The 26,185-nt window shown below is 38.9% G+C and overlaps 1 protein-coding gene and 1 long non-coding RNA gene across 6 annotated transcripts in view; one reads left to right on the top strand and one right to left on the bottom strand.

Annotated features, from left to right (window-relative positions):
* SWAP70 (switching B cell complex subunit SWAP70) overlaps nucleotides 1-26,185 on the bottom strand; it is a 75,252-nt gene that overhangs the window by 27,345 nt on the left and 21,722 nt on the right. The window contains exons 2-3 of one of the 2 annotated variants that reach the window (XM_072794109.1): nucleotides 23,769-23,909; nucleotides 9,287-9,460 (exon numbers count right to left, since the gene is read on the bottom strand). In XM_072794109.1, the coding sequence (XP_072650210.1) occupies nucleotides 9,287-9,460; nucleotides 23,769-23,909 (315 nt within the window). Of the gene's footprint in view, nucleotides 1-9,286; nucleotides 9,461-18,061; nucleotides 18,171-23,768; nucleotides 23,910-26,185 lie in introns of those variants that run through there. The other variant, XM_072794110.1, reaches the window with a different exon arrangement.
* Nucleotides 1-26,185, top strand: part of LOC140614811 (uncharacterized) — an 84,823-nt gene that overhangs the window by 7,716 nt on the left and 50,922 nt on the right. The gene's annotated exons all lie outside the window — the stretch shown is intronic.

Raw genomic sequence — 26,185 nt, forward strand, 5'->3', positions numbered from 1 at the left:
CTAATTTGTTACAGACAAGATTGTAAGTTACTTTTTCTTTTTTTTTTTTTGTAAGTTACTTTTTCTTATTCTCCTTTGTACTTCCACTAATTTGGTTAAAATCATGTCTCTGAAATAACATATTTTAGCAGAAAAAGAATGTCAACAATAGGAAAAACATGCTTGCAAAGAAATGTACATCCACAAAATATCACAAAGTCATAAAATAACAAGAGTGCTATAGATTTAATTTGATGGGATACTATAAAGTCCTCTAGGATGGAAATTATCTACTCTCAATCTACAATATAGTAGGTAGTCAACAAATATTTAATTGTCGAAAAACAACTTAGGTCTTGCCTTTCTCTTGCTGGAGACAGATCATCTACTGTTAAGCTTATCAGGGGGGTGCCTGGCTGGCTCAGTTGGGAGAGGATACGATTCCTGATCTCAGGTGGTGAGTTCAAGCCCCACATTAGGTAGAGCTTACTTCAGAAAAAAAAAAAAAATTTCACTTGCACCTGGCAGGCGCAGTCAATGGAGCATGCAACTCTTGACCTTGGGGTTGTTGAGTTCAAGCCCCACATTGTTTGTAGAGATTACCTAAAAATAAAATCATTAAGGGGCACCTGGGTGGCTCAGTGGTTGAGGGTCTGCCTTTGGCTCAGGTTATGATCAGGGTCCTGAGATCAAGTCCCGCATCAGGCTCCCCTCGGGGAGCCTACTTCTCTCTCCTTCTGCCTCTGCCTCTGTCTGTCTCTGCCTCTCTTTGTGTCTCTCATGAATAAATAAATAAAATCTTTTTAAAAACATAAAAAATAAAATAAAATCCTCAAAGGAAGAAAAAAAAGTAACAGGAATAGTCAGTGGAGGAGAGAGAAAGAAAATGGTTGAGAGAGAAAGAAAGAATGCGAGAATGGGGCAGAAAAGGAAGAAAGACTACTGACAAGAAGAGATTAAAGAGAGACAAGAGAGAAAAAGAAAGTCAAAAAGGACATTAAGATAAATAATTGCCCAAAGTAAAATATCTTAGAGGCATTAACATGTTCAGTCTCCCTAATGCAGCAAAAAGGGGGGCCTATGCCATCTGATCACAACTTGGGATAAAGATAAAGGCAGTGCAAGCATAAAAGCTGATAGAACGCTCACATTGCATATAGTCACATGTACAGGCGTGACAAAAACTGGTGCATCCAAATGACCATTCATACTACCAGTCAGGAAACAGCCTTAGCTTTTTCTCACCTACCACTATGAATACACCCAAGCCCCTCCCACTCCAAGCTTCAGTTCCTCTTGTGTATCAAATCGTCTTTTATAATGTGAGTAACTCCGAGTGCCTGTGAGTAGCAAACTCAGCTCTACAGGCAGTTTCCCAGGATCATCCTGAACCTTTCTGAAGATACATTCCCAAACCCTCTGAGTTTGTCATCAGCACAGAGCATCTGCTCAGCATTCCCAGTGAATGCCCCGGACAAATTATCTAGATTCATTTCCTGCTGCCTTTCAACACAATCATACACTTATCATTACCAAATAATTGAAGGGCCTCTTAATTCATTATATTGGGCCAGGGGGAGACAAACATTCCCATTCTCAACTATTCAATTATACTAAATAATAAATCACGTGCTGCCGTGTTAGTCTCAAGTGGCCTGCATCAATTCTAAGAGCTCATTCAGTTTCAGGAAGCAGCTTACTTCCTCCTTCCAAGCAAGTTTCACCAAAAATAACAAAGAATAAACTTTCAGGCTGCATGTGATTCTCGAGGCCTTTGACTCCAAAAATTATTTTGTTAAAAGTTCTTTCCCTGTCATCATAAAAAGGGCCTTTATTGGCTTAACAATTCAGGTTTTACTTCACGAAGGGCCTCTTAAAACTTTTTCAGGCTTGATACTTAATTGTATCAAGGCAATTCCTCCAAATAAGCCCACAACAGACACATCCTGTTTTGTTCTTGGCTCTGTGGAAAATAAATACTAATGAAAAAACTACAGATACACATTTCCAGGAATATCATTTGGCAAAAATTACAGAACTATCTTAAACAGGAACTACTATATCTTGACTTCTGTGTGGTTAAGTCACTTAAATATCTATTTATATTTTTGATGTTATTTTCTGGATAATGGGAAACTGAGTCAAAAGCAAACATTTCTATAATTTATGTCATTCATGTAACTACCACTGTTATGTATATCTTTTATAGCATTAATCAAAACTAGAGAATAAAATCTTAGTTAAAAACTTTCTGGACTTAAGATACAAATAGTCATTATGGTAGATAAATGTTTATTAGGAAACATAAAAATTACCTTAAATGTAGAAAGCTTAAAAAAGTTGGTAAGAAAAAAAAAAAAAAGTTGGTAAGATTACAAATTAAATTCATATATACACTATTGACAAATTAAGACATTATATTTCAAAATTTATTTTTAACATGTATCTGTCTTTACATTAAATTTTATTAAATCTCTAGTCTGAAACTAGTTCAAAATATGTTTTTTAAATGTTATTAAAGTATTCAGAAAGGAAGCAAAACATAACAGACAATGGGCATCTTAAGAAATATTATGACTCTAGTATTTTCCATAAAATAGTGTGACCTTGAGTTTACAGTGCTTGACACAAGGAAAGATATGCTAAGAACTTAATAAATACAGAGCTGCATTTTAACCTCAGGAGGCTGGTTCAGCAACCAGACAAAGCAATTCCACATAAATCTGTCCCAATGGTTCCTTCTTTCCCCACACAAGTACTCCAGGCCACAGAGAAATTCTACATCTAAGCAGAAGAAATGCTGAGGGAGTTAAGGATGTCAAAACAGAGTAAGTCCAAACAATAACATGACAAGGTATGCCGTCTGGCTTTCCGTACAAGTCAAAGAAAAGCTGTCGCGTTCTCAAATAAGATTAATTTGTCTAGAAAGAGAACCAAAGACATTACTGTTAGCTCTCAAAGATGAAAGTAAGCATGCTGTGGAGTCTTGTTGGGGCTCTATAGTACAGAAAAGGATAGAATCATGGCACACCACAAGGCTCACATGGGTCCCACTTCTTCAGGCCACCTGGTACATAAATTTTTGAGTCTCTTAGCAAAGCAGTCAGGAAGCCGGTGCTGGCCAGCTCCCTTCACAGCCTGTGGCTCAACAATGATTTAAAACCAATAACAAGTCCTCCATAGCAAGCAAGTGCTACCTTGAGGAATAAGGTAAGTTCCCTTATTAATTTCTAATACTGAAACCAGGGCAAGATCACTTTCAAGTCCTCCACTGTGAATATTTTAGTGATGGAAAGAACCCAAACATCACAGGTTCACAGGTAAGAGACCCACCGCACCTCTAGTTCCAAAGAAAACACAAATAGGGATCCCTGGGTGGCGCAGTGGTTTAGCGCCTGCCTTTGGCCCAGGGCACGATCCTGGAGACCCGGGATCGAATCCCACATCGAGCTCCCGGTGCATGGAGCCTGCTTCTCCCTCTGCCTGTGTCTCTGCCTCTCTCACTCTCTCTGTGTGACTATCATAAATAAATAAAAATTAAAAAAAAAAAAAAAGAAAACACAAATAAATAAAAAACACAGCATAATTACATGTCTTAAGAGACAATACTGAAAGTTTTAATAGCATAATTCTTCCAAGCAACAGCTAGGTTTTTTTTTTTTTTTTTTTTTTTTTTACGATAGTCACACACAGAGAGAGAGAGAGAGAGAGAGAGAGAGAGAGAGGCAGAGACACAGGCAGAGAGAGAAGCAGGCTCCATGCACCGGGAGCCCGACGTGGGATTCGATCCTGGGTCTCCAGGATCGTGCCCTGAGCCAAAGGCAGGCGCCAAACCGCTGCGCCACCCAGGGATCCCAACAGCTAGGTTTTTAAAATACCATCAGTACATCTTTTTCAACACTATCAATATTCCATTCCCTTCAATGTGTCTCTGTATTGAGCTAGACAATTTTGGTGAACAACTCTGTATCACTTTTTTTTCCTATAGCACATTTTATTCTTTATTTCCCCTTTAACATACACACATTATCTCATCATTCTTGTTACTAAGCACTAAGAAACTATTCCCATCACTAGAGTAAAATTGCATTCTATGTGATTACCAATGACCACCTAACTGGTAAATCCAAGGGCATCTCCCTCATCACCCTGTAACATCTAATCCAAGTAACTACTTTCCCATTTCTTAGAACTTTTTCTTTCCCCATGACTCAACACTCCTCAGTTCTCCTCCTACCTTATAGACTATTCAATTCAGCTTCCTGTACCAAATCTACTTCCTCTTCCTGCTACAGAAACAGTCCCAAGGTTCCATCCTCAGCCCTCACTTCTCCCACAACAGTTTCTTCCTCTCTGATCTAATCTACTTCCATGGCTTCCTCATCTCTGTCTCCAGTCTTGGCCTCTCACTAGCTCTAGCTATGCACTTCCAGTTGAAAACAGGACTGCTCCACAAGTATGTTCCACCTCAAATAGCAATATACCCAATCCATCATCAGACACCATATCCCCAACTTATTCATCATCTAGTCATTCATTCATACACACACACACACACACACACACACACACACACACAGACACATTTAGTGAGCACTTAACATAGGGCCAGATGTTACATTTAAATGCTTCACATCATCAACTAAGTCCTCACAAGAGTCCAATGAATGAAGCAGTTATCCCCACTTTTACAAATAGGGGAACCCAAAGAGATTAAGCAATCTCTTCAAGGTCACATAGTTTAAAAAAGAGTCAGAATTTAAACCAAGTAGCATGATTTTAATCATGCTTTAGACAACTCCACTATATTACCTCCTGATTGCCCAAGCCTGAAAAGTGTCCATAGTCCTACCCAGCCAGGCACTATGAACTTAGTCCTGTCACCTCTGGATTGGTCACATCTGACCACCCTTTCTTTTTTTTAATTTTTTTTTTAAGATTTTATTTATTCATGAGAGACATACACAGAGAGAGAGAGAGAGAGAGAAAGAGAAAGAGGCAGAGACACAGGCAGAGGGAGAAGCAGGCTCCATGCAGGGAGCCCAATGTGGGACTCGATCCTGGGTCTCCAGGATCACGCCTTGGGCTGAAGACGGCACTATACCGCTGAGCCACCCAAGCTGCCCACATCTGATCTTGTTTTCCATTCTCACTGACATTACTATACTTCAGTCCTCAAATGCCACTTACCTTCTCTCAACTTTCCATCTCCCATCTCTCCATATTTTATCTATTTATACTTGTCAGTCTCTTGCTTAAAAATCATCAGTAGTTCATAGCTCCCTACTGCCTACAAGATAGTCAAAACTCTAGCCTCATCTACTACTACTCTTCTTCACAGCCATCATGTTCCATTTAGAAAGGGCATGTGTTATTCTTTTTTGACTGCCTACCATCTAATCCCCTTCTCATATCTAGGCAATTCCCTACCTCCCAATAAAGAAGCTAAAAATGCAAATAGATCCTTTACAGGCCTCCTTTGCAGCTACCTCATGGCACCTGACATAGGCCATACCAATTAGATGTGTTATCCTTTCACTGTGAATTGGAAAGCAGGCACAAAGAATCCTCTCTAGTAGCAAGAACAGCTGCAGGAATACTGGAGTCCTGGGCTGTACCCAGCGTGCAGGGCCAGAGGTGTTCCACAGCACAAGTATAATCCCTACTCTCTGGTGGCAGCAGCATTTTCCTTGTGATAGTTCCAGACTGATAGCTTTCAAACCTGGTTTCTCAGTCATCATGGCAATTCTGTGAGCTCCCCCATATCCTTTTTGGCTTAAATTAGCCCATCCAGCTGTTTCTTTTAAGATTTTATTTTATTTGACAGAGAGAGAGAGGGAGGGAGAAAGCACAAGCAGGGGGAGTAGCAGGAAGAGGGAGAGGGAGAAGCAGACTCCCCGCTGAGCAAGAAGCCTGACATGGGTTTCAATCCAGGACCCCAAGCCAAAGGCAGATGCTTAACTGACTGAGCCACCAAGGCACACCATCATCCAGCTGTATCTAAGTAAGCATCCTGACTAATTATTTAGACAAGCGGAATACCTCACTCACCTTAGAACATGCCCTTTGCTTTCCTGATCCATAGAACCTTTCCCACTGTTTCTTCCATCCAGAATTCTCCATTAGTCAAAATTCTTCCTATCTTTTTAAGGCCCAGAACAAGTGCTACTTTCCCCATAAACATAAAAGCTAACATGTAATGAGCACTTTCCAGGGGCCAGGCATTCTCCTTGTCTGATCTTCACAAGAACAGCAGGAGGCAGGTACTAGCATTAGCCCTATTTTATAGTTAAAGAAACTGCAGCAAAAACAAATGACATATATCATCCAAAGTCACACAGCTAGTATTCAAATCCAGGAAATATGACTGCAGACTCCTGCTCTTAACCAGGAAACAGTAAATGACTGTCACAAGTCAATTCTAGTCTATCAGCCAAATCTGGCTCATGGCATGTCTGTCTGTCTGTCTGTCTGTCTGTCTATCTATCTATCTATCCATGACCTAAGATCAGTTTCTGTATTTTTAAGTGGTAGGGAGGGGAAATAAAGAATATTTCAAAAAAAAAAAAAAAAAAAAGAATATTTCAGGGCAGCCTGGGTGGCTCAGCGGTTTAGTGCCGCTTTCAGTCCAGGGCCTGATCTGGAGACCTGGGATCGAGTCCCAAGTCAGGCTCCCTGCATGGAGCCTGCTTCTCCCTCTGCCTGTGTCTCTGCCTCTCTCTCTCTGTGTCTCTCATGAATAAATAAATAAAATATTTTAAAAAAAAGAATATTTCATGACCATGAATATAAAATTAACATTTCAAAATCCATGTTATTGAAGCACAGCAACATACTGTCTAATGATTTCATACTATAACAGCAGATTTAAGTAGCTACAATAGAGACAGTATGGCCCATAAGGGCCACAAAACCTTAAATAAATTCTTAAATATTTATTTAAATATTTAAATACAATATTGTATTAAATACAATATTTATTGTCTGGCCCTGGAAAAAGTTAAAGACTCTTTTACCCATTATATTGCCTCTTACAAAACCTTCCTTCCTTACTTCCCCCAAGCTGGAATAAATCTCTCCCTTCTCTGTATTTGCATGGCCTTTGCACCTCTCTAATAACAGGTAATCTATTTTGCTTTGAATCACACTTAAATTTCTTTACTTGAGCAGACTTCAAATTCCTTGAAGGCAGGAAATAATCTTTTTCGCTCTGCATTTCTCTTGGCGCCTTGCTTATTGTTGGCAGTCAATAAATGCTTGCTGACTTTAAATAAAATATTGCAGTGTGCACAAACAGATTTTCCTAACATAAGTATGGATCACAGAAATCACAGATTAGACTCTGTATTGGCAGGATAGGTAATAATGGGCTCTCTTCAATCATTACTGGTAGGTGTATAAACTGGTACAGACTTTGTGACAGGCAAGTCTGTCTTGTCCTCCAATGCTTTGAAAATGTGTTTTTTAGGACTCAGAATTCCACTGTTGGAAATCTGCCCTAAGGGATCCCTGGGTGGCGCAGCGGTTTGGTGCCTGCCTTTGGCCCAGGGCGCGATCCTGGAGACCCGGGATCGAATCCCACGTCGGGCTCCCGGTGCATGGAGCCTGCTTCTCCCTCTGCCTGTGTCTCTGCCTGTGTCTCTGCCTCTCTCTCTCTCTCACTGTGTGCCTATCATAAAAAAAAAAAAAAAAAAAAAAAAAAAAAAGGAAATCTGCCCTAAGGAAATAAGCAGACCAGTGTGCAAAAATGCAGTAACAGTAGTCACAGGAGTTAACACATTTACTGAGTATATATTACATACCAGGTACTGAGCTATGTCTTTTTTTTTGTTTTTTAAGATTTTATTTATTTATTCATGAGAGACACAGAGAGAGAGAGAGAGGCAGAGACACAGGCAGAGGGAGAAGCAGGCTCCATGCAGGGAGCCCAATGTGGGACTCGATCCCGGGACTCCAGAATCACACCCTGGGCTGAAGGCAGTGCTAAACTGCTGAGCCACCCAGGGATCCCCGAGCTAGGTCCTTTAAATGCAGAACCTCCTAACCCTTAAGCACTATTATAAGCCCTATTTTATAGATGAGTAAATTAAAACTCAAGAGGTGAAATAATTTGTTAAAAGTTAAGAACAGACTTTTTTTTTCTTAAGAACAGACTTTAAGGGGAACTCTATACCTAATTGTAATTCTGAGAATTAGTCTTTTTTATATTTACTATTATAATAAGCATGATTAATTTTATATATATATAATTTTTTAAGGCAGTAAGCATAGAAACCTTACTCTTGGGATCCCTGGGTGGCTCAGTGGTTTAGATCCTGGCTTCGGCCCAGGGCATGATCCTGGAGTCCCAGGATCGAGTCCCGCATTGGGCTCCCTGCATGGAGTCTGCTTCTCCCTCTGCCTCGGCGCCTCTCTCTCTTTTTCTCTGTGTCTCTCATGAATAAATAAATAAAATCTTTAAAAAAAAAAAAAAGAAAAAAAAGAAAAGAAAAGAAAAGAAAAGAAAAGAAAAGAAAAAAGAAAAGAAAAGAAAAGAAAGAAACCTTACTCTTGTCTCCTTTTTCCTGTGGAAGCTCAAGGAAAATAAGTCAGAACAGAATAAGAAAATGTCCTGTTTTCATTTACTTTGGAAAATAGAATAAAAAGTCATGATCCTGGACTTTGTTTTTTTTTTTTTTTTTTTAATTTTTATTTATTTGTGATAGTCACAGAGAGACAGAGAGAGAGAGGCAGAGACACAGGCAGAGGGAGAAGCAGGCTCCATGCACCGGGAGCCCGACGTGGGACTCGATCCCGGGTCTCCAGGATCGCGCCCTGGGCCAAAGGCAGGCGCCAAACCGCTGCGCCACCCAGGGATCCCTGATCCTGGACTTTGAAACAAGGATAGTATTTCCTCACATGAAACAGCCTTGAGAACACTGTGGATCCTATGTTTCCCATACAGCATCATTCAGCCAATTTTGCCCTGTTTTCCTAAAACGCCACACTGGTTTTCCTACTATGTAAGTAGACAGAAATTATGTTGTGACTTGTATGGAATAAAGACTCTGGATATGAGGACAGATTCATCTATAATTACAGTACTTTAGAGAGGAAAAGTCCCACCCTGTCTGCAAATCTCCAGGGATAGTATATGACCCCAATATACTGAGTTTTGGACTTCTGGATTCAGGCTATTTTGCCTCTGATCCAAAAACACTAGTCCCAGATCTCCCTCTATATCTATACTGAATTAACATAATACTCTAAAGCTGGATCTATTAATGCTATGATGGCCATGTAAGAACTTCCCAGAGCCACACCTTACCTCTTCTGGCACAATAATTAATGGATACTTGTCCTCAGACAAAAAGTTGAAAATAACCCATACTTTAAATGCATCGTCTTCTGTAATGAGCAGGGGACTCTTGGTGAGATTTTTTTTGACACAGAGGGTCCAACACATCCTATTGAATTCAATCTTGTCAAAGTTGTCTTGGACCTAAAAAAATAATGAGTTAAAATTTCAGTGAAAAAATTCCGATAAACAAGGAAATATTCCAAAATAAGCAGGTTATAAGCCAAGTAAAACAGATACAGCTTTCCATCATAACCAATCCAATTAACTAATAATCATTTTCTAAGTATTTGGTTGTATACCACACTTTGAAAGCCCAATTAAGAATGTTGTGTTTTTTTTAAGATTTTATTTATTTTTTCATGAGAGAGAGAGAGAGAGGCAGAGACACAGGCAGAGGGAGAAGCAGGCTCCACGCAGGAAGCTCAATGTGAGACTCAATCCTAGGATTCCAGGATCACACCCTGAGCAGAAGGCACTCAACCACTGAGCCACCCAGGTGTCCCCAAGAATGTTATAGTTAGCCTGACACTAAAGCAGTATCTATCTGTCCCAATCACTCACTTGGCACATAAAATACTGGGTAGTTATTTTTTCACGTGCACACATTCTCTTCTAAATAACCCTACCGATCCTGGTACAGATGAGTGGAGAATGTCAATTACTGAGTATGAACCACATGCAGATATTTCATCTTTACTTATATAGTCAAAGATGGTATTTCTTTTGGAAAAAAACCTTAACTGAAATTCTAAAAAGACAGCCCTACCATACGGTCATTCAATCATACATTCAACATTCCCTCAGCCTCTACTATGAGCCAAGTACTATGCTACAAATTAAGGATATAACAATGAAGAAGTTGGTCTCTGCTCATAGAATAAATACTCGGTTTATTAGGGAAAAAAGATATTCAGTAGACAAGTTCTAATATAATACCATGTATAATTCAACAGTTTTTCACTCAACAGATAAAATTTAGATAGTAATTATTATCTGCCAGGGATAATACAAAGATTCTTAATATAATACTAGCCTATGTCTTCAAGGAATGCCAAGACAATTACAATATAGTGTGATAAGCATTATAATAGAGATAAGCAGAGGGTTCTGTGGGAATACTGAGGAGTTAATATAATCTTAAGAACTGGAGGGGGCACCCCGGGTGCCTCAGCAGTTTAGCGCTGCCTTCAGCCCAGGGCGTGATCCTGGAGACCTGGGATCCAGTCCCATGTCGGGCTCTCTGCATGGAGCCTGCTTCTCCCTCTGCCTGTGTCTCTGCCCCTCTCTCTCTCTCTCTCTCTCTCTGTGTCTTCATGAATAAATAAAATAAAAAATCTTAAAAAAAAAAAAACTGGAGGAAGATTTGCAGAAAAAGGGATATGACAGAGTAGAATCCTAAAGGATCATTAAAAGTCAAACAGTCGGGATCCCTGGATGGCGCAGCGGTTTGGCGCCTGCCTTTGGCCCAGGGCGCGATCCTGGAGACCCGGGATCGAATCCCACGTCGGGCTCCCGGTGCATGGAGCCTGCTTCTCCCTCGGCCTGTGTCTCTGCCTCTCTCTCTCTCTCTCTCTGTGACTATCATAAATAAATAAAAATTGAAAAAAAATATTAAAAAAAAAAAAAAAAAAAAAAAAAAAAAAGTCAAACAGTCTATAGTCCCTATGGAAAACAATATGGAGGATCCTCAAAAAACTAAAATAAAAACTGCCATATGACCCAGCAATTCCACTTTTGGGAATATACCAAAGGTAACAAAAACACTAACTCAAGAAAATATCTGCACCCTCATGTTCCTAGCAGTATTATTTATAATAGCTAAGACATGAAAACAACCTAAGTGTCCATCGATAGACGAATGGATAAAGAAGTTGTACTATCTTGATGCCAGGACCTAATCATGACCAGAACTGAAATCAAGAATCAGATGCTTAACCAACTAGGCCACCCAGGCACCCTTTATAACCTGCATTATAAAAGCCATATTCTGGGAAAATAAGGAAAATGTAGTGGAGAAGGCAGAGTGGGTGGCAGGACAACATGAACAAAGCCTTCCTTTTTGAAGATATCAAGTGTTGTGTGTCCTGGCAGCAGGGAGAAATATCTCTTGATCTCTAACTAGAATTTGTGGTTGGCACACCAGTTCCCCATGAGTATGTAGATAACCTCTGTGCTCTGCCTTCAGTACCCTGTTTCAGTCTGGCATACCTTCCCACACTCCAATCATACACAATTGATCCCACGAAGGGAAAACAGTGAGTGCTGCTGCAGTTTCTTTTTTCTTTTCTCTTTTTTTCTTTAACATCATTTATGAGGACTTTTAGCATATGCTTGGCATTTTATATGCAGTTTCTTACTTAAACTTCATATTAGCCTTGTAAGGCCAAATATTGCCCCTATTTTACAGATCAGGAAATAGAAGTTCAGAAAAATTGAAAACTTAAACTTCACATGGCTTGTAAATATCAGGAAACAGAAGTTCAGAAAAACTGAATACCAAGTTCATGTGGCTGGTAAATACCAAAACTAGAGTTTAAATCAAAGTTCAAATGCTGTCTCTTTCCACTATGCTAAACTGCTTACAGAACTCAGTAGATGGAGGATATCTACGTGATGGACATCTTCACTAGTTTCACAGGCCATCAACTCTATCCACCTGCCCCCTAAAAAACACTTTGGGGAAATGACATGTACACAGAAGCATATAGCCTTACCCTGAGGAACAAGAAGTGATACTATATAGGTTATATGATGAATTATAGGGTTCCTGAGGCAGAGTGGCTAGACTGATGGCTAGAAAAGCAAACACAGATCAAATTACAAATAGCTTTTGTAATTTTAAGAAACAGACTATAAGAAACCCCTAATTGAAGGGTTTTAGAGCAGAGAATGAGAGCAGATCATCTGCTGCCCAGATGAGTATTTTGCAGAAAGATGGTATTCAAGACAGACCTTGAAGTATATTGAAGAGTGCAAAGAAGATTATTACAAAAGACAGGAAAGGAAATGACATGAGCAAAGGAATGGCAAAACATCACACCAATCAAGTTTAGGGAATAGTCATAGGACGGAGACAAAAACAAGGGAGAAGGAAAGATAAAGTCTTCAATTAGGAGCATCTTCAAACTCAAGGTTGGTAAGATATTTAGGTGGAGGTGTCCAAAGACAAACAAAGAATTGGGACCGTAATCTAAGAGGAGAGGCAGATTTGTGAGTCAACTGTATGGTGATGATGACTGAAGCCATGATGGTCAATGAGATCACTGACAGAAAATATAAATTGAGAAAAGAGATGAGATCAAAAAACAGAATCTCAGGGGATACAGACATTTACAAAAGAGGAAGAAGAGAAATTATGATGACCAAAAGAACAGTCAAAGTGGTAGGAGAACCACAAAGATAAGAAAATTGAGTGAGGAAACAAAGTTTGATCAGTAGTGCCAAATGCTACATTAAAAATGAGTTAAGGATCCCTGGGTGGCGCAGCGGTTTGGCGCCTGCCTTTGGCCCAGGGCGTGATCCTGGAGACCCGGGATCGAATCCCATGTCGGGCTCCCTGCATGGAGCCTGCTTCTCCCTCTGCCTGTGTCTCTGCCTCTCTCTCTCTTTGTGTGACTATCATGAATAAATAAATAAAATTTAAAAAAAAAAAAAATGAGTTAAGAGGGATCCCTGGGTGGCGCAGCGGTTTAGCGCCTGCCTTTGGCCCAGAGTGCGATCCTAAAGACCCGGGATCGAATCCCACATCGGGCTCCCGGTGCATGGAGCCTGCTTCTCCCTCTGCCTGTGTCTCTGCCTCTCTCTCTGTGTGTGTGTGTGTGTGTGTGTGTGTGTGATTATCACAAATAAATGAAAATAAAAAAATAAATGAGTTAAGAAAAGATCACTGGTTTTTTTTTTTTTTTTTTAAGATCACTGGTTTTGCAATTTGGTGGTTCCTAGTTATCTTCAAGAAAGCCAAGAAGTTTGGGTAAAAATCAGACTGCAGTGCATTAGAAACCGAGCAAATTCTCCATAAATTTTCCCAGGAAATAAATAGTGGCTTTTTGATCCAAGTGCACTGTATAACTTAATTTTAATGAATTGTCTATTTGGCTCATTATTTCTCTAAAATTTAACACACTATTCTCTAGTTTAATCATGCTCAGGGATAAAAATATACTAAATGATGGCATTTACATGTTTTTGTTTTTGTTTTAATTTTTATTTATTTATGATAGTCACACAGAGAGAGAGAGAGGGGCAGAGACACAGGCAGAGGGAGAAGCAGGCTCCATGCACCGGAAGCCCGACGTGGGATTCGATCCCGGGTCTCCAGGATCGCGCCCCGGGCCAAAGGCAGGCGCTAAACCGCTGCGCCACCCAGGGATCCCCATTTACATGTTTTTAAAAAGTACAAATGAGATCATGTGTGGAAAGCCCCCAGCTAACACTATACACAATAGTGGAAAACTGAGTTTTCCCTCTAGGATCAGTAACAAGACAAGGATGCCCACTCTCACCACTCTGATTCAACACAACACTGAAAGTCCTAGCCAGAGTAATTAGGGAAGGAAGGAAGGAAGGAAGGAAGGGAGGGAGGGAGGGAGGGAGGGAGGGAGGGAGGAAGGAAGGAAGGAAGGAAGGAAGGAAGGAAGGAAGGAAGGAAGGGGAGAGAAAGGAAAGGCATCTAAATTAGAAAGAAGTAAAATTACCTGTTTGATGATAACAAACTTTCTTATATGTAGAAAACACTAAAGACTCCACAAAGAAAACCTGTTAGAACTAATAAATCTGGCAAAGTTGCAGGATACAAATCAACACTTAAAAATCAGTTGTGGAGGAGGATCCTTGGGTGGTTCAGTGGTTCAGTGCCTGCCTGCCTTTGGCCCAAGGCGTGATCCCTGGAGTCCCAGGATCGAGTCCCACGTCAGGCTCCCAGCATGGAGCCTGCTTCTCCCTCTGCCCCATTCTCATTCTCTCTCTCTCTATCATGAATAAATAAATAAAATCTTAAAAAAAAAAAAATCAGTTGTGGGGTATCCCTGGGTGGCTCAGCGGTTTAGCGCCTGCCGTCGGCCCAGGGTGTGATCCTGGAGACCCAGGATCAAGTCCCACGTCAGGCTCCCTGCAGGGAGCCTGCTCCTCTCACTGCCTGTGTCTCTGCCTCTGTGTGTGTGTGTGTGTCTCATGAATAAATTAAAAATCTTAAAAAAAAAAAAAATCAGTTGTGGAGGCATCTGGGTGGCTCACTGGTTGAGTGTCTGCCTTTGGCTCAGGGCATGATCCCGGAGTCCCGCAGCGAACCTGCTTCTCCCTCTGCCTATGTCTCTGCCTCTCTCCCTGCATCTTTCATGAATAAATAAAATCTTTAAAAAAAATAACAAAACTACAAAATGTTACCGAAAGAATTATATAAATAAACGGAAAGACCTTCCATGTTCATGGATTAGAAGACTTACTATTGGGGGATCCCTAGATGGCTCAGCGGTTTAGCACCTGCCTTCAGCCCAGGACCTGATCCTGGAGTCCCGGGATCGAGTCCCGCATCAGGCTCCCTGCATGGAGCCTGCTTCTTCCTCTGCCTGTGTCTCTGCTTCTCTCTTTCTCTCTGTGTCTCTCATGAATAATAAGTAAAATCTTAAAAAAAAAAAAAAAAGAAGAAGACTTACTATTGCTAAAATTTCCACACTACCCAAAGCAATTTTTACAGATTCAATGTAATCCCTATCAAAATCCCAATGCTGGGATCCCTGGGTGGCGCAGCGGTTTGGCGCCTGCCTTTGGCACAGGGCGCGATCCTGGAGACCCGGGATCGATTCCCACGTCAGGCTCCCGATGCATGGAGCCTGCTTCTCTCTCTGCCTGTGTCTCTGCCTCTCTTTCTCTCTCTGTGACTATCATAAATAAATAAAAATTAAAAAAAAAATTATCAAAATCCCAATGCTCTTTTTTTTTTTCCCCCAGAAACAGAAAACATCATCCTGAAATTCATATAGAATCTCAAAGGAGGGCAGCCCAGGTGGCTCAGCAGTTTAGTGCTGCCTTCAGCCCAGGGCGTGATCCTGGAGACCCAGGATCGAGTCCCACGTAGGGCTCCCTGCATGGAACCTGCTTCTCCCTCTGCCTGTGTCTCTCATGAATAAATAAATAAAATCTTAAAAAAAAAAAGAATCTCAAAGGACCATGAATAGCCAAAATAATCTTAAGAAGAACAAAACTGGAGGCCTTATACTTCCTAATTTCAAAACATATCACAAAGCTACAGTAATCAAAACAGTATAGTACTAGAGTAAAGAGAGACACATAGACCAGTAAAATAGAGCCTAGAAATAAACCCTTATGTATGTGGTCAAATGATCTTTTCTTTTAAAAGATTTTATTTACTTATTCACGAGAGACACACACAGAGAGAGGGGGGGGGGGGAAAGGGAGGCGGAGGCAGGGGGAGAAGCAGGCTCCCCACAGCAGGGAGCCCAACAGAGGACTTGATCCCAGGACCCTGGGATCATGACCTGAGCCCAAGGCATATGCTTAACCAACTGAACCAGCCAGGTGCCCTGATCAAATGATCTTTAATAAAGGTTCCAAGACTATACAATGAGGAAAAGATAGTCTTCAAAAATTGGTGCTAGGAAAACTGAATATTCATATGCAGAATAAAATGGGCCCTTATACCACATACAAAAACTAATGCAAAATGGAAAGAATACAAATCTAAAAGTAAGACCTGAAACTATAAAACTCCAACAAGAAAACATAGTGGAAAAGCTTCATGACACTGGAAAGGTCAAGGATTTCTTGGATATGTCACTTATAGCACAGGCAACAAAAGCAAAAATGGACAACTGACACTACATCAAACCTTAAAACTCCTGCACAAATGAAATCAATCAATAGAGTTGAACAATGGTGAACTAGTCCTTGCCATCACAGAAGTTACACTCCAGGAGGGGTATCAGGTATCAAACAATACAGCAATGACATAATCATCTACGTGATGAAAGCTATGGTAATACTACAAAGGGAAAACACAGGATACTGTAAGAACACTTTATAGCACAGCAGGTTAGCTCTAGGAAGGATAGGGAGGTGCTACCTGGAGAACCCTCCCTGAGGAAGTGACAATCAAGCTGAGACCTACAAAATGAACAGGAATTAGATGCATGTTATGGGTGGAGCAAGCTGTACAGCAGAGGAAGCAACATGTCTGAAGGCTCTGTGGCAGGAAGGGTCTTGGTAATATGAGGAACAGAGAGAAGACCAACATAAGTGCACTAAAGTGAACAAGAAGGGGAGAGGAAGAAAAGGAGGCTGGAGAGGGTAACAGAAGCCTTTATAGATTAAAATAAATCTATACATTGAGAAGATCTCAAGGTCTAACTACAAAAGATCTAGAAATCTGTGATTCCATACTCCATCTCATCTAAGATTACAAACTGTGCTCCAGAATACCAGTTTATATCCCATATAATTAATCAATAGGCTCACACTTTTGGAAAACTAATAATGGCTGCCAGGGGCTTCAAGGTATCCAAATGGACGATAATATCCTAGAAAGAAATGCATAGAGCTGTTCTCATTTTCAACATGTATTTCTTTTTCACTTAAATTCATACAAGAGGAGGATCCCTAGGTGGCTCAGCGGTTTAGCGCCTGCCTTTGGCCCGGGGCGTGGTCCTGGAGTCCCAGGATCGAGTCGAGTCAGACTCCCAGCATGGAGCCTGCCTCTCCATCTGCCTGTGTCTCTGCCTATGTCTATCATAAATAAATAAAATATTTTAAAAAATAATAATAATAACAAACAGATCAAAATATAAACAGTGACTTCCTTTAGATGGTAAGGTTATGGGTGATATATATTTTCTAAATAAGTTCCTCTTTATTCTTAATTTCCAACAATAGCCTGTATTACCTTTACAATTAAAGAAACCATGCTTATTACAATACTTCACATTAATCATCAGGGGGAGATGCAAATCAAAACACAATAAGACACCACACTTCATAAAATGTGGCTTTATAACCAAATGATAGAAAATAACAGGTATTGTGAGGATATGAAGAAACTGGAACCCTCACACATTGCTGGTAGGAAAGTAAAATGTGCGGCTGCTTTGGAAAACAGTCTGGCAGTTCCCCAAAAGGTTAAACCACAGAGTTGCTGGGACACCTGACTGGCTCAGTCAGTAGAGCATGGGACTCTTGATCTCAAGGTCATGAGTTCAAACCCCACACTGGGCACTGAGCTTACTTTAAAAAAATAATAAAATAAAAATTAAAATAAATAAAATAAACCTAGGGGAGCTTGGGTGGCTCAGTCAGTTAAGCATTTGACTCTTAATTTCAGGTCAGGTCATGATCTCAGGGTCGTGAAACTGAGCTCCATATGCAGGGTGTCTGCTACCTCTTCTTCTGCTCCTCCCCAACCCACACGTACTCTCTCTTTTTCTCTCTAAAATAAATAAATCTTTTCCAAAAAAGAAAATAAACGTAGAGTTGCCATATGACCCAACAATTTCATTCAGGCAGTATACCTGTAGGTTAAGTACCATCATTAACCGTTTTAAAGAGAATTGGAAATGTATATCCACACAAAAACCTGCACATGAATGCTCAGAGAAAATTTAAAATAACCAAAAGATGAAAACAACGCCAATGTTCATAATCTGATAAATTTGCAAACAAAATGTAGTATAGCCATAATAAAATAAATATCCTGCCATCAAAAGGAATGAGGTACCATTACACGCTACAATGTACCTGAATTTTGGAGACATGCTCAATGAAAGAAGGCAGACACAAAAGGCCTCTCATATTACCAGTCCAGAACAGGCAAATCCATAGAGACTGAAAGTAGATTAGTGTCTCCTAGTCCTAGGAATATGGGGAAGGAGACAGTGAGCATTCATGGATACAGTTTTTTTGGAGGAAAATATTCTAAAATTGACTGGTGATGGTTGCACAAAAAAGTGACTATATAGGGGTGCCTGGGTGGCTCAGTCAGATGTCCAACTCTTGATTTCCGCTCAGGTCATGATCTCAGAGTCATGAGATCGAGCCTCACACTGAGCTTCATATGGAGCTTCTCACTGGTGTGGAGACTGCTTAAGATCCTCTCCCGCCCTCTCTCTCTACCCCTCTCCCCGCAACCTCCACTCACATGCGCATGATCTTTCTCTCTCAAAAAAATAAAATTTAAAAAAGTGTTGGGATGCTTGGATGGTTCAGTGATTGAGCGTCTGCCTTTGGCTCAGGGCATGATCCTGGGGTCCTGGGATCAAGTCCCACATTAGGCTCCTCGCGGGGAGCCTGCTTATCCCTCTGCCTATGTCTCTGCCTCTCTCTGTGTATCTTTCATGAATAAACAAATTTTTTAAAAAGTTTTTAGTGCTGTAGAACTTCACAAATATGATGAAAATAGAGAGTCCAACTCAGCCATTGTGCCAAAATATTACTATATATATATACTATATATACTATTATATATACTATATATTATATACTACATATAGCAATAAATATATGCTATATATATGTCACATACTATATACTATATATTATACTATATATAATATACATACTATATACAGTATATATTATACTTAACATAATAAGAGCAGTAGGACTTCCTACTAAATGACAGTTGTTAGGCACCCATTTGAAGACATTTTGATTGCTGGTGGTATACGGATTGGAATAACAGAAATTTGAAATCTCATTTTATTGGAAGAACTACAACCGACGTGAACAGCAAGCATTTGGTACGTCAGCCTAGGAAAACAATGCAGAGGCAACTAACCTCTAGAGAAAGGACATTATATTGAACTAAAACGTTTCTTTTTGTTTTTCTTCTATATGTATATATGTTTCCAAAAAAGCCAAAAGCCAAAAAGAAAAGGATTATTTATACTAGAAAAACAGCAGATTCCTCAATGAGGACTTGGCATGTTGCCAATGGATTACTGGCTTTAGTCATACTACCTCACACCAACCCTTAACATGTGGAATCAGGAAAAAGAACTGACAATGATTCAGACCCAAAGGCCTAATAGGCTATTAAATCTCATGAAAGAATTAGATTGCCACATAAATATGCTGAAGCAGAACTAGCTTTTGATGTAATCTATTAGGGCTCTGTAGTAAAAATGTAACAATATACTGCTTTTTTCAAGTATTCACTGCCAGATAATCCAGGTATAATCTCTCTGCAAAGACATGGAGGGGAAAGCTCACCAAAAAAACATTCTTCCTAAATGTTTACAGAATTCCATTCTTTACTAAAGCATTTAACAAACAAGCAAAAAACTAAAAAATACCTGGGAAAGACAAAATATCTGATACGAGAACACAAGCATATTAATCATTTGATGTTTCAGGAAAACTGAAACTCTATCAAGATAAAGAAAGATAGGAATATGATTATCTCTGAAGAAGCAAATACAGGAAAATTACTTTGTAGAAAGTAAATTTTAACATGATTTATCTCTTAGTTTCAACTCCTTTAGAATAATTCTCCTAGGCAAAGACAGAAAACCTCTAAAGCCACCCAGAGGAAAAGTAATAAGAATGAACACTAAAGAACACCAGATACTAATTAAGAGAAAAGAATCATCTTAAAACTTTCGAGAGAAAAACCTAAGAAAACTGAGGCTGACAGTTTGAGATTTGTCAGAATAGTCACTCCACCCTTTCCCCTTTATAGCCAATAACTGGAACAATGATTCTAGAAGGAAGTAATTAATCCCTCAACAGTAGTTAAAAGAACACTGATCTAGATATTAAATGGCTTAGGTTTAAAATCTATCTAACCCTTATTAGTTAGGCAACCTTATGCTGTTTCCTCCTGAGTTAAATGGGAATAAGAATTCCAGTTATGCACTGCAGGATTAACATGAGGATCAAATGAGATTGTGTGTGTGTGTGTCTGTGTGCGTGTGTGGGGGGCGGGATGTATATGACACACAGATATGTATATCACATCTTGCAAATGTTTAATCATTATTTTGTATTTCTTTTGTGTAACTGACGACAATCTCTAAACTATGTTAACATTCTCCAGTCACTACTGGCATTTTTTCAACCAAGTTTCAAAACAAGGACTAATTTTTGCTCAATTTAAACCTACACCATGGAAACCTTGGCTACTTTATTTGGACTGAAGGACTGGCAAAATTCCACTCCAGGTGGCTAAGCAATAATAAACAAGAACTTTCTGTTTCATCACATCCTCACTCATATTATGAATAAAATTTTTCTCCAAGTTTAGTGGCTATTTTTGAACTTTTTAAATACTGCTATATTTTCTCCCCCAATTACAAAACTTTAAAATACCTAAATACTAAAACAAAAAACATTTTAAAACTTAAAATTCAAGATATTTAAAGTTACATCAAAGAGAACAAAATTCAGTATTAGAGTATAGCACTTTGAGATATGAAACCATGTTTCTCTATTCACTGACCCACCCCTCACAAATTCTAGCTCTGAAAAGGCAATTTTCAGATTTCTGAAAATTTCCCAGTATGTTCTATATTTTAATAACAGACAAAATTCTGCTTATGGTCTTTAATTGGGGAGGGGGGAGGTAGGGGGCAAAAGAAGAGGAGGAGAGAGAATCCTAAGTAGGCTCCATGCCCTGTGCAGACCCCAATACAGGGCTCAGTCTCACAACCCTGAGATCATGACCTGAACCAAAATCAAGAGTTGGGACACTTAACCGACTGAGCCACCCAGACACCCCTCATTGTCTTTAATTTTTAAGATTAAACACAGTCATACAGCACATCATCAAATATTTGTAGAATTTAAGACATTTACTAGTAATACAACTACAGAGCACAAATGAGCTACCTCATCAATGAACAGAACAGCACCCAGGAAAAGCTCCGGAAAATAATACGGCATTATATTATGAAGCTTTGAGATCTCACAAATTAGCTTCTATATAATATGATTAAAACATTTTTTATTGAGCTATAATCCACAGGCCATAAAATTTGCACTTTAAAGTATACAATTCAATAGTTTTTAAAACATTCACAAAATTTTGCAACCACCATCACTAACTCTAGAACATTTTCATCATCCCAAAAAGAAACCGCAAGCCCATTGGTAGTTACTCACCATTCCCACCTCCCCTCAACCTCTGTCAAGAATCTACTTTGTATCTCGATGTGTTTGCCTATTTTGGGCACTTCATATCAATGGAATCATACAGTATGTGGCTTCTGTGAGTCTTACTGAATTTTACATTTCATTATGATATGATTTCTCTTTTTATTCCTAATTATGATCAAAGCAATGTTATCATCTCTGCAGGTGATACTTAAAAAACATAACATATATACACACAAACACAAATAAAGAGCAGAAAGTACTGCGAGGCTGATATGGAATAAAAGATGTAGATACAAAGAATACTACATAAATAAACTCACTGTAATCTTGACAACCTTTGCTATAAAATTTCTGAGAAATGTGATTTTTATTTAAAAGAATCCTCACCAACATTTTGACATTTTCCAAACTACTAACATAACTTACTATCATAAATTTTAATTACTGCACTTACCAAGTGCAGTGAAGTCTTCTTTATAAGAAGACACTAAACTATAAAAAATGTATACATAGGGGATCCCTGGGTAGCTCAGCAGTTTGGTGCCTGCCTTTGGCCCAGGGCGCAATCCTGGAGTCCTGGATCGAGTCCCATATCGGGCTCCTGGCATGGAGCCTGCTTCTCCCTCTGCCTGTGTCTCTGCCTCGCTCTCTCTTATGTCTATCATGAATAAATAAATAAATAAATCTTTTTAAAAAATGTATACATATACGACAATAAAAATCCAAAGAAGCCTTAGAAAAAAATATGTAAATAGTTGTGGGTTTTTTTTAAGTTTACTTATTTATTGGAGCATCTGGCTAGCTCAGTCAGTAGAACATGCAACTCTTAATCTCGAGGTTGTGAGCTGAAGCCCCACGTCAGGTGTAGGCAGTACTTAAAAATAAAAAAAAATTTTAAAGATTTTATTCATTAGAGACACAGAGAGAGGGGGGGCGGGCAGAGAGAGAAGAGAGAGAAGCAGGTTCCATGCAGGGAACCTGACATGGGACTAGATCCTGGGTCTCCAGGATCACGCCCTGGGCTGAAGGCGGTGCTAAACCGCTGAGCCACCCGGGCTGCCCAAAATAAAGTCTTTATGCAAAAAAGTTTATTTATTTATTTAAGTCATTTCTATACCCAACATGGGGCTCAAACCCATGACCATGACCCCAAGATCAAGAGTCACATGCTCCTCGAACTTAGCCAGGTGCCCCAATGTATTTTATTTTTAACTTTGAAGTATTATCATTATCACTTTTTGAAAGGCATTTTTTAAATATATACAAAAATTTTATGCTTAGTGTTATAAACAGGCAAAAGCAGGAATTTTCTAGCCATTCATGTGAATATGTGATCACTTTCACATCTAAACTAAGTGTACACAAATAACTAAATAAATAAAGAATACACAATATGGAAAAATGATACTAACATATCATTCAGTTAAAAAAAAAAAACAATTTGAAGAACTTTATGTATAGCAAGATCTTAGCCATACAGAAACAAACACTATGCATTATGTAGGAGTATATTTGCATGTAATATATTTAAAAAGATCTGCAAAGAATTCACCAAGCTGTTAACAGTGGTTACTCCTGGATGGTGAGATTAGAAAGAGTAAAGTGACATTCACTTTTTATTTCATATATTTTTGTATTAATTGCCAATTTAATAATAAGCATATGCTACCTTTTATAATTTTTAATGACCAATTTTTAAAAATTATTTGAAAGTGCCATGAGTTTAGTTTCTTCTAAAAAAAAAGAAATACATGAAATTCAATACCTTCTTGTGTCAATTTTTAATTATCCAAACTATAAGAGAAACTGAAAAAAAAAAAAAAAAAGAAACTGAACACAGCAGCAATGCCAATAGATTATATTTGGCTACTAAACACAAAATAGGTTTTTGCAGCATCTTTTCTCATACCCCATAGGAAGCATCTGAGTGGTACCCTGAAAAGTCTATGATGAAAACTTTGCTGTACAATAGCTATTTAGTAAAGATAACTAACATCACCTTTTACCCTAACATACTCATGCTTCAACAATCATTGCCAGTACATGTGGAACCAAAATTTTAAAAGGAAAAAAGAAAAGCACTCTAAGAAGACATTACAAACTAATACAAAATACAGCTCTTAATTTCAAACAAAATGACCCAACTTATAAAATATCACACCAAGTTTTAGAAGACAGTGGAGAAGAGGAAGAAACAGGAAATGTCTGTCTCCCATTCTCTCCTTTCTGATTTATCTCCTGATGTCTCATACTTGAACTCCTTAGTGAACTCACTAGCAAGGGGCTCTGGGGCCCACTTGAAATGTGCAAATCAAACAACGCTGTAAGCAGGAAGACATTAGAAGCATACCTTTTCCAAAATGAACTTGTTTAAGTACGGCATGTAGCCCTGATTGGAGACAGGCCCCTCATCATCATCCCTGAAGTGCTCTTCAAGGGCAACAGGGTCATGTGGAACCTTCAGCACCGTGCACAGATTATGGGACAGGACCTAAGGGGAAAAGAAAGTAGTTTAAAGGCATCCACTACACTAAGCAGTTTCCATATGGCAGCCTCACTGTCTGAACTCACCACTCCTTGCCCTAGGGAGACAAAGATAACAAACATGGGGTGAGTACTACTAGGCTGCCAGCTCCCCTCGTAGTTATTACTTCATTCCCTCCCTGGTTCTGGTTCACTTCAAACAAGTCTCTTTAACATGCCTACAATGAGCCAGCTCCATGCAAGAATCTGTGACTATACACAGGAATAAAAGGAAGAGCGTCAGGAACGCAGTCAATGACACTGTCACAGCACTGTGTGATGACAGACGGTAGCTGAGCCTCTAGTGAGCAAAGCATAACATATAGAGAAGTTGAATCACTATGTTGTATGCCTGAAACTAATGTACACTGTGTATCAACTATACTCAAAAAGAAATTTTTAAATATCCATGACTATAATATTCCTTGTAGTCTTTTAGCACTTGGCCTACATTAGAAAGAAAAAGAGGGGAAGGACCAAGAGAATGTTTTCAAAATTAAACTTTTCCCCAGGGAGAGCAGCATCAGTTGGTGAGAGCTGTAAGAAAAAGAGCACGGATCTGGGCAGCTACAGGATCTGGGCAGCTACAGCCGAGGCTTCTGGACCAAGTGACTGGGCGGGGCCAATGACACCTCTCTAGGTTCCGATGTTCTTACTTGTTCAACAAGAAGGGCCAAGTTAATATATAAATGTTATCAAATATTAAGTAGCAATCTCTAAGTGTCCCAATATCTCTAAAATTCTGTGATACTAGGCTACACTTTCAGCATGAGTCTAAAAGAGCATAACTATAAAAAGAAAAGAAATCAAGGGCCTAGTTTAGAAATAGGAGAAAAATTGCAAAAATATCTCAGAAGTCACCAAAATGGTTGAAAATCTTTTGTAGAAAACTCGCACTCCGTATATAAAGCATTACTGGTATTGGCATAATATGAGTCCAATACTTTAACACTCAGGAAGTTCAATTAGCAGTTTGGGCTATCTGAGTACTAATCTCATTTTGCATTACATGAAAATTTTACAGTGAAACTTAAATCCCTCCCATTTCATTTTGGTATTCTAAACAGGACAATTACATAGTTAACACTGTACTTACTTCAACAAAGAATCTTATCAGATGTTAAATCCTAGGTTTAAATTTTCCCTTCTCTCAGCCCTACACATTTAATCACGTGAAGATCTACATTCATCTCAATGAAGACTTTCAATGCCATAAGCAAGTCACTTTTTTCTGCATACACATTTCAGTTAGGATTTTTTAAGGTTAAAAAAAGTAATCTATAAAAAGAATATTTGCATATCTTCTCTCTATATTTGTTTTGTTTCTCAAGGCTTCATTTATGTGGAGATCCTTTTCCACACGCTTTACTGGTTTTAAGGAAGTTAGTAAAGTAAAGGAAGTAAATTCACAAATGGTTATAAATGAAGTAATGAAGACTTTTATCAGCCCCTACAAAGCAGGCTGTGTTTCTCAAGCAAAACCTCTATTTGCCAACACTAGAGCACATGAAAAGAGCACGGTAGAGCTTTTTCTGAAAAATCTTGCCCCACAGCCAGCAAAAACCTAAATCAGTATTTCCTTTCTCTATTTACCTAGTAAAACTTATGGAGTAATTATCTACTCCCAAAGAGGTTTTGTGAGGATCAACTTCAAGAACATAAAATACTTAAACCTGCAAAGTCCTATAAAAATACGAGTTTAGAGAAATAAAGAGCAATTTTCTCCGAGAAGGCTCAAAGGTCATTCAAATTTGAAATCATTTGAGATTTAATGAAGTAAAAATTCCCAACCACTGATTAAGTTACAGTGCATTCATACAATGTTAAGAACAATAAGGAAGCTCACTGTGTTGGTGATATGAAAAGATCTCCAAGATAAGTTAAATGAAAAAAGCAATATGCTTAAGATTATGTTTAGTATGCCATCTTTTATGTACAAGAAAAAGAAAGAAAAAATAAGAAACTCTAACAGAATATGTAAGAAACTAATAACAGTAGGGGAAAGACTAGCTTGGTGGTAGACCTGAGGTAGAAGACCTTTCACTGTTTATCTCCCCTTTTTCCCAAGTTTGAAAAAAATTTTACCTATTCAACATGTTCCAACTATTTAAGAACTTAAACATGTATTTTTAAAAAGCTGACTAGCAAAAAAAATAAAAAATAAATAAAAAATAAAAATAAAAAGCTGACTAGCCTAAGATCACACATCTTAGATCTATTTATTCTTGAAGTCTCTATTTTTCT

The sequence above is a fragment of the Canis lupus genome, chromosome 23 (assembly GCF_048164855.1).
Source record: "Canis lupus baileyi chromosome 23, mCanLup2.hap1, whole genome shotgun sequence".
Taxonomy (NCBI): Eukaryota; Metazoa; Chordata; class Mammalia; order Carnivora; family Canidae; genus Canis; species Canis lupus.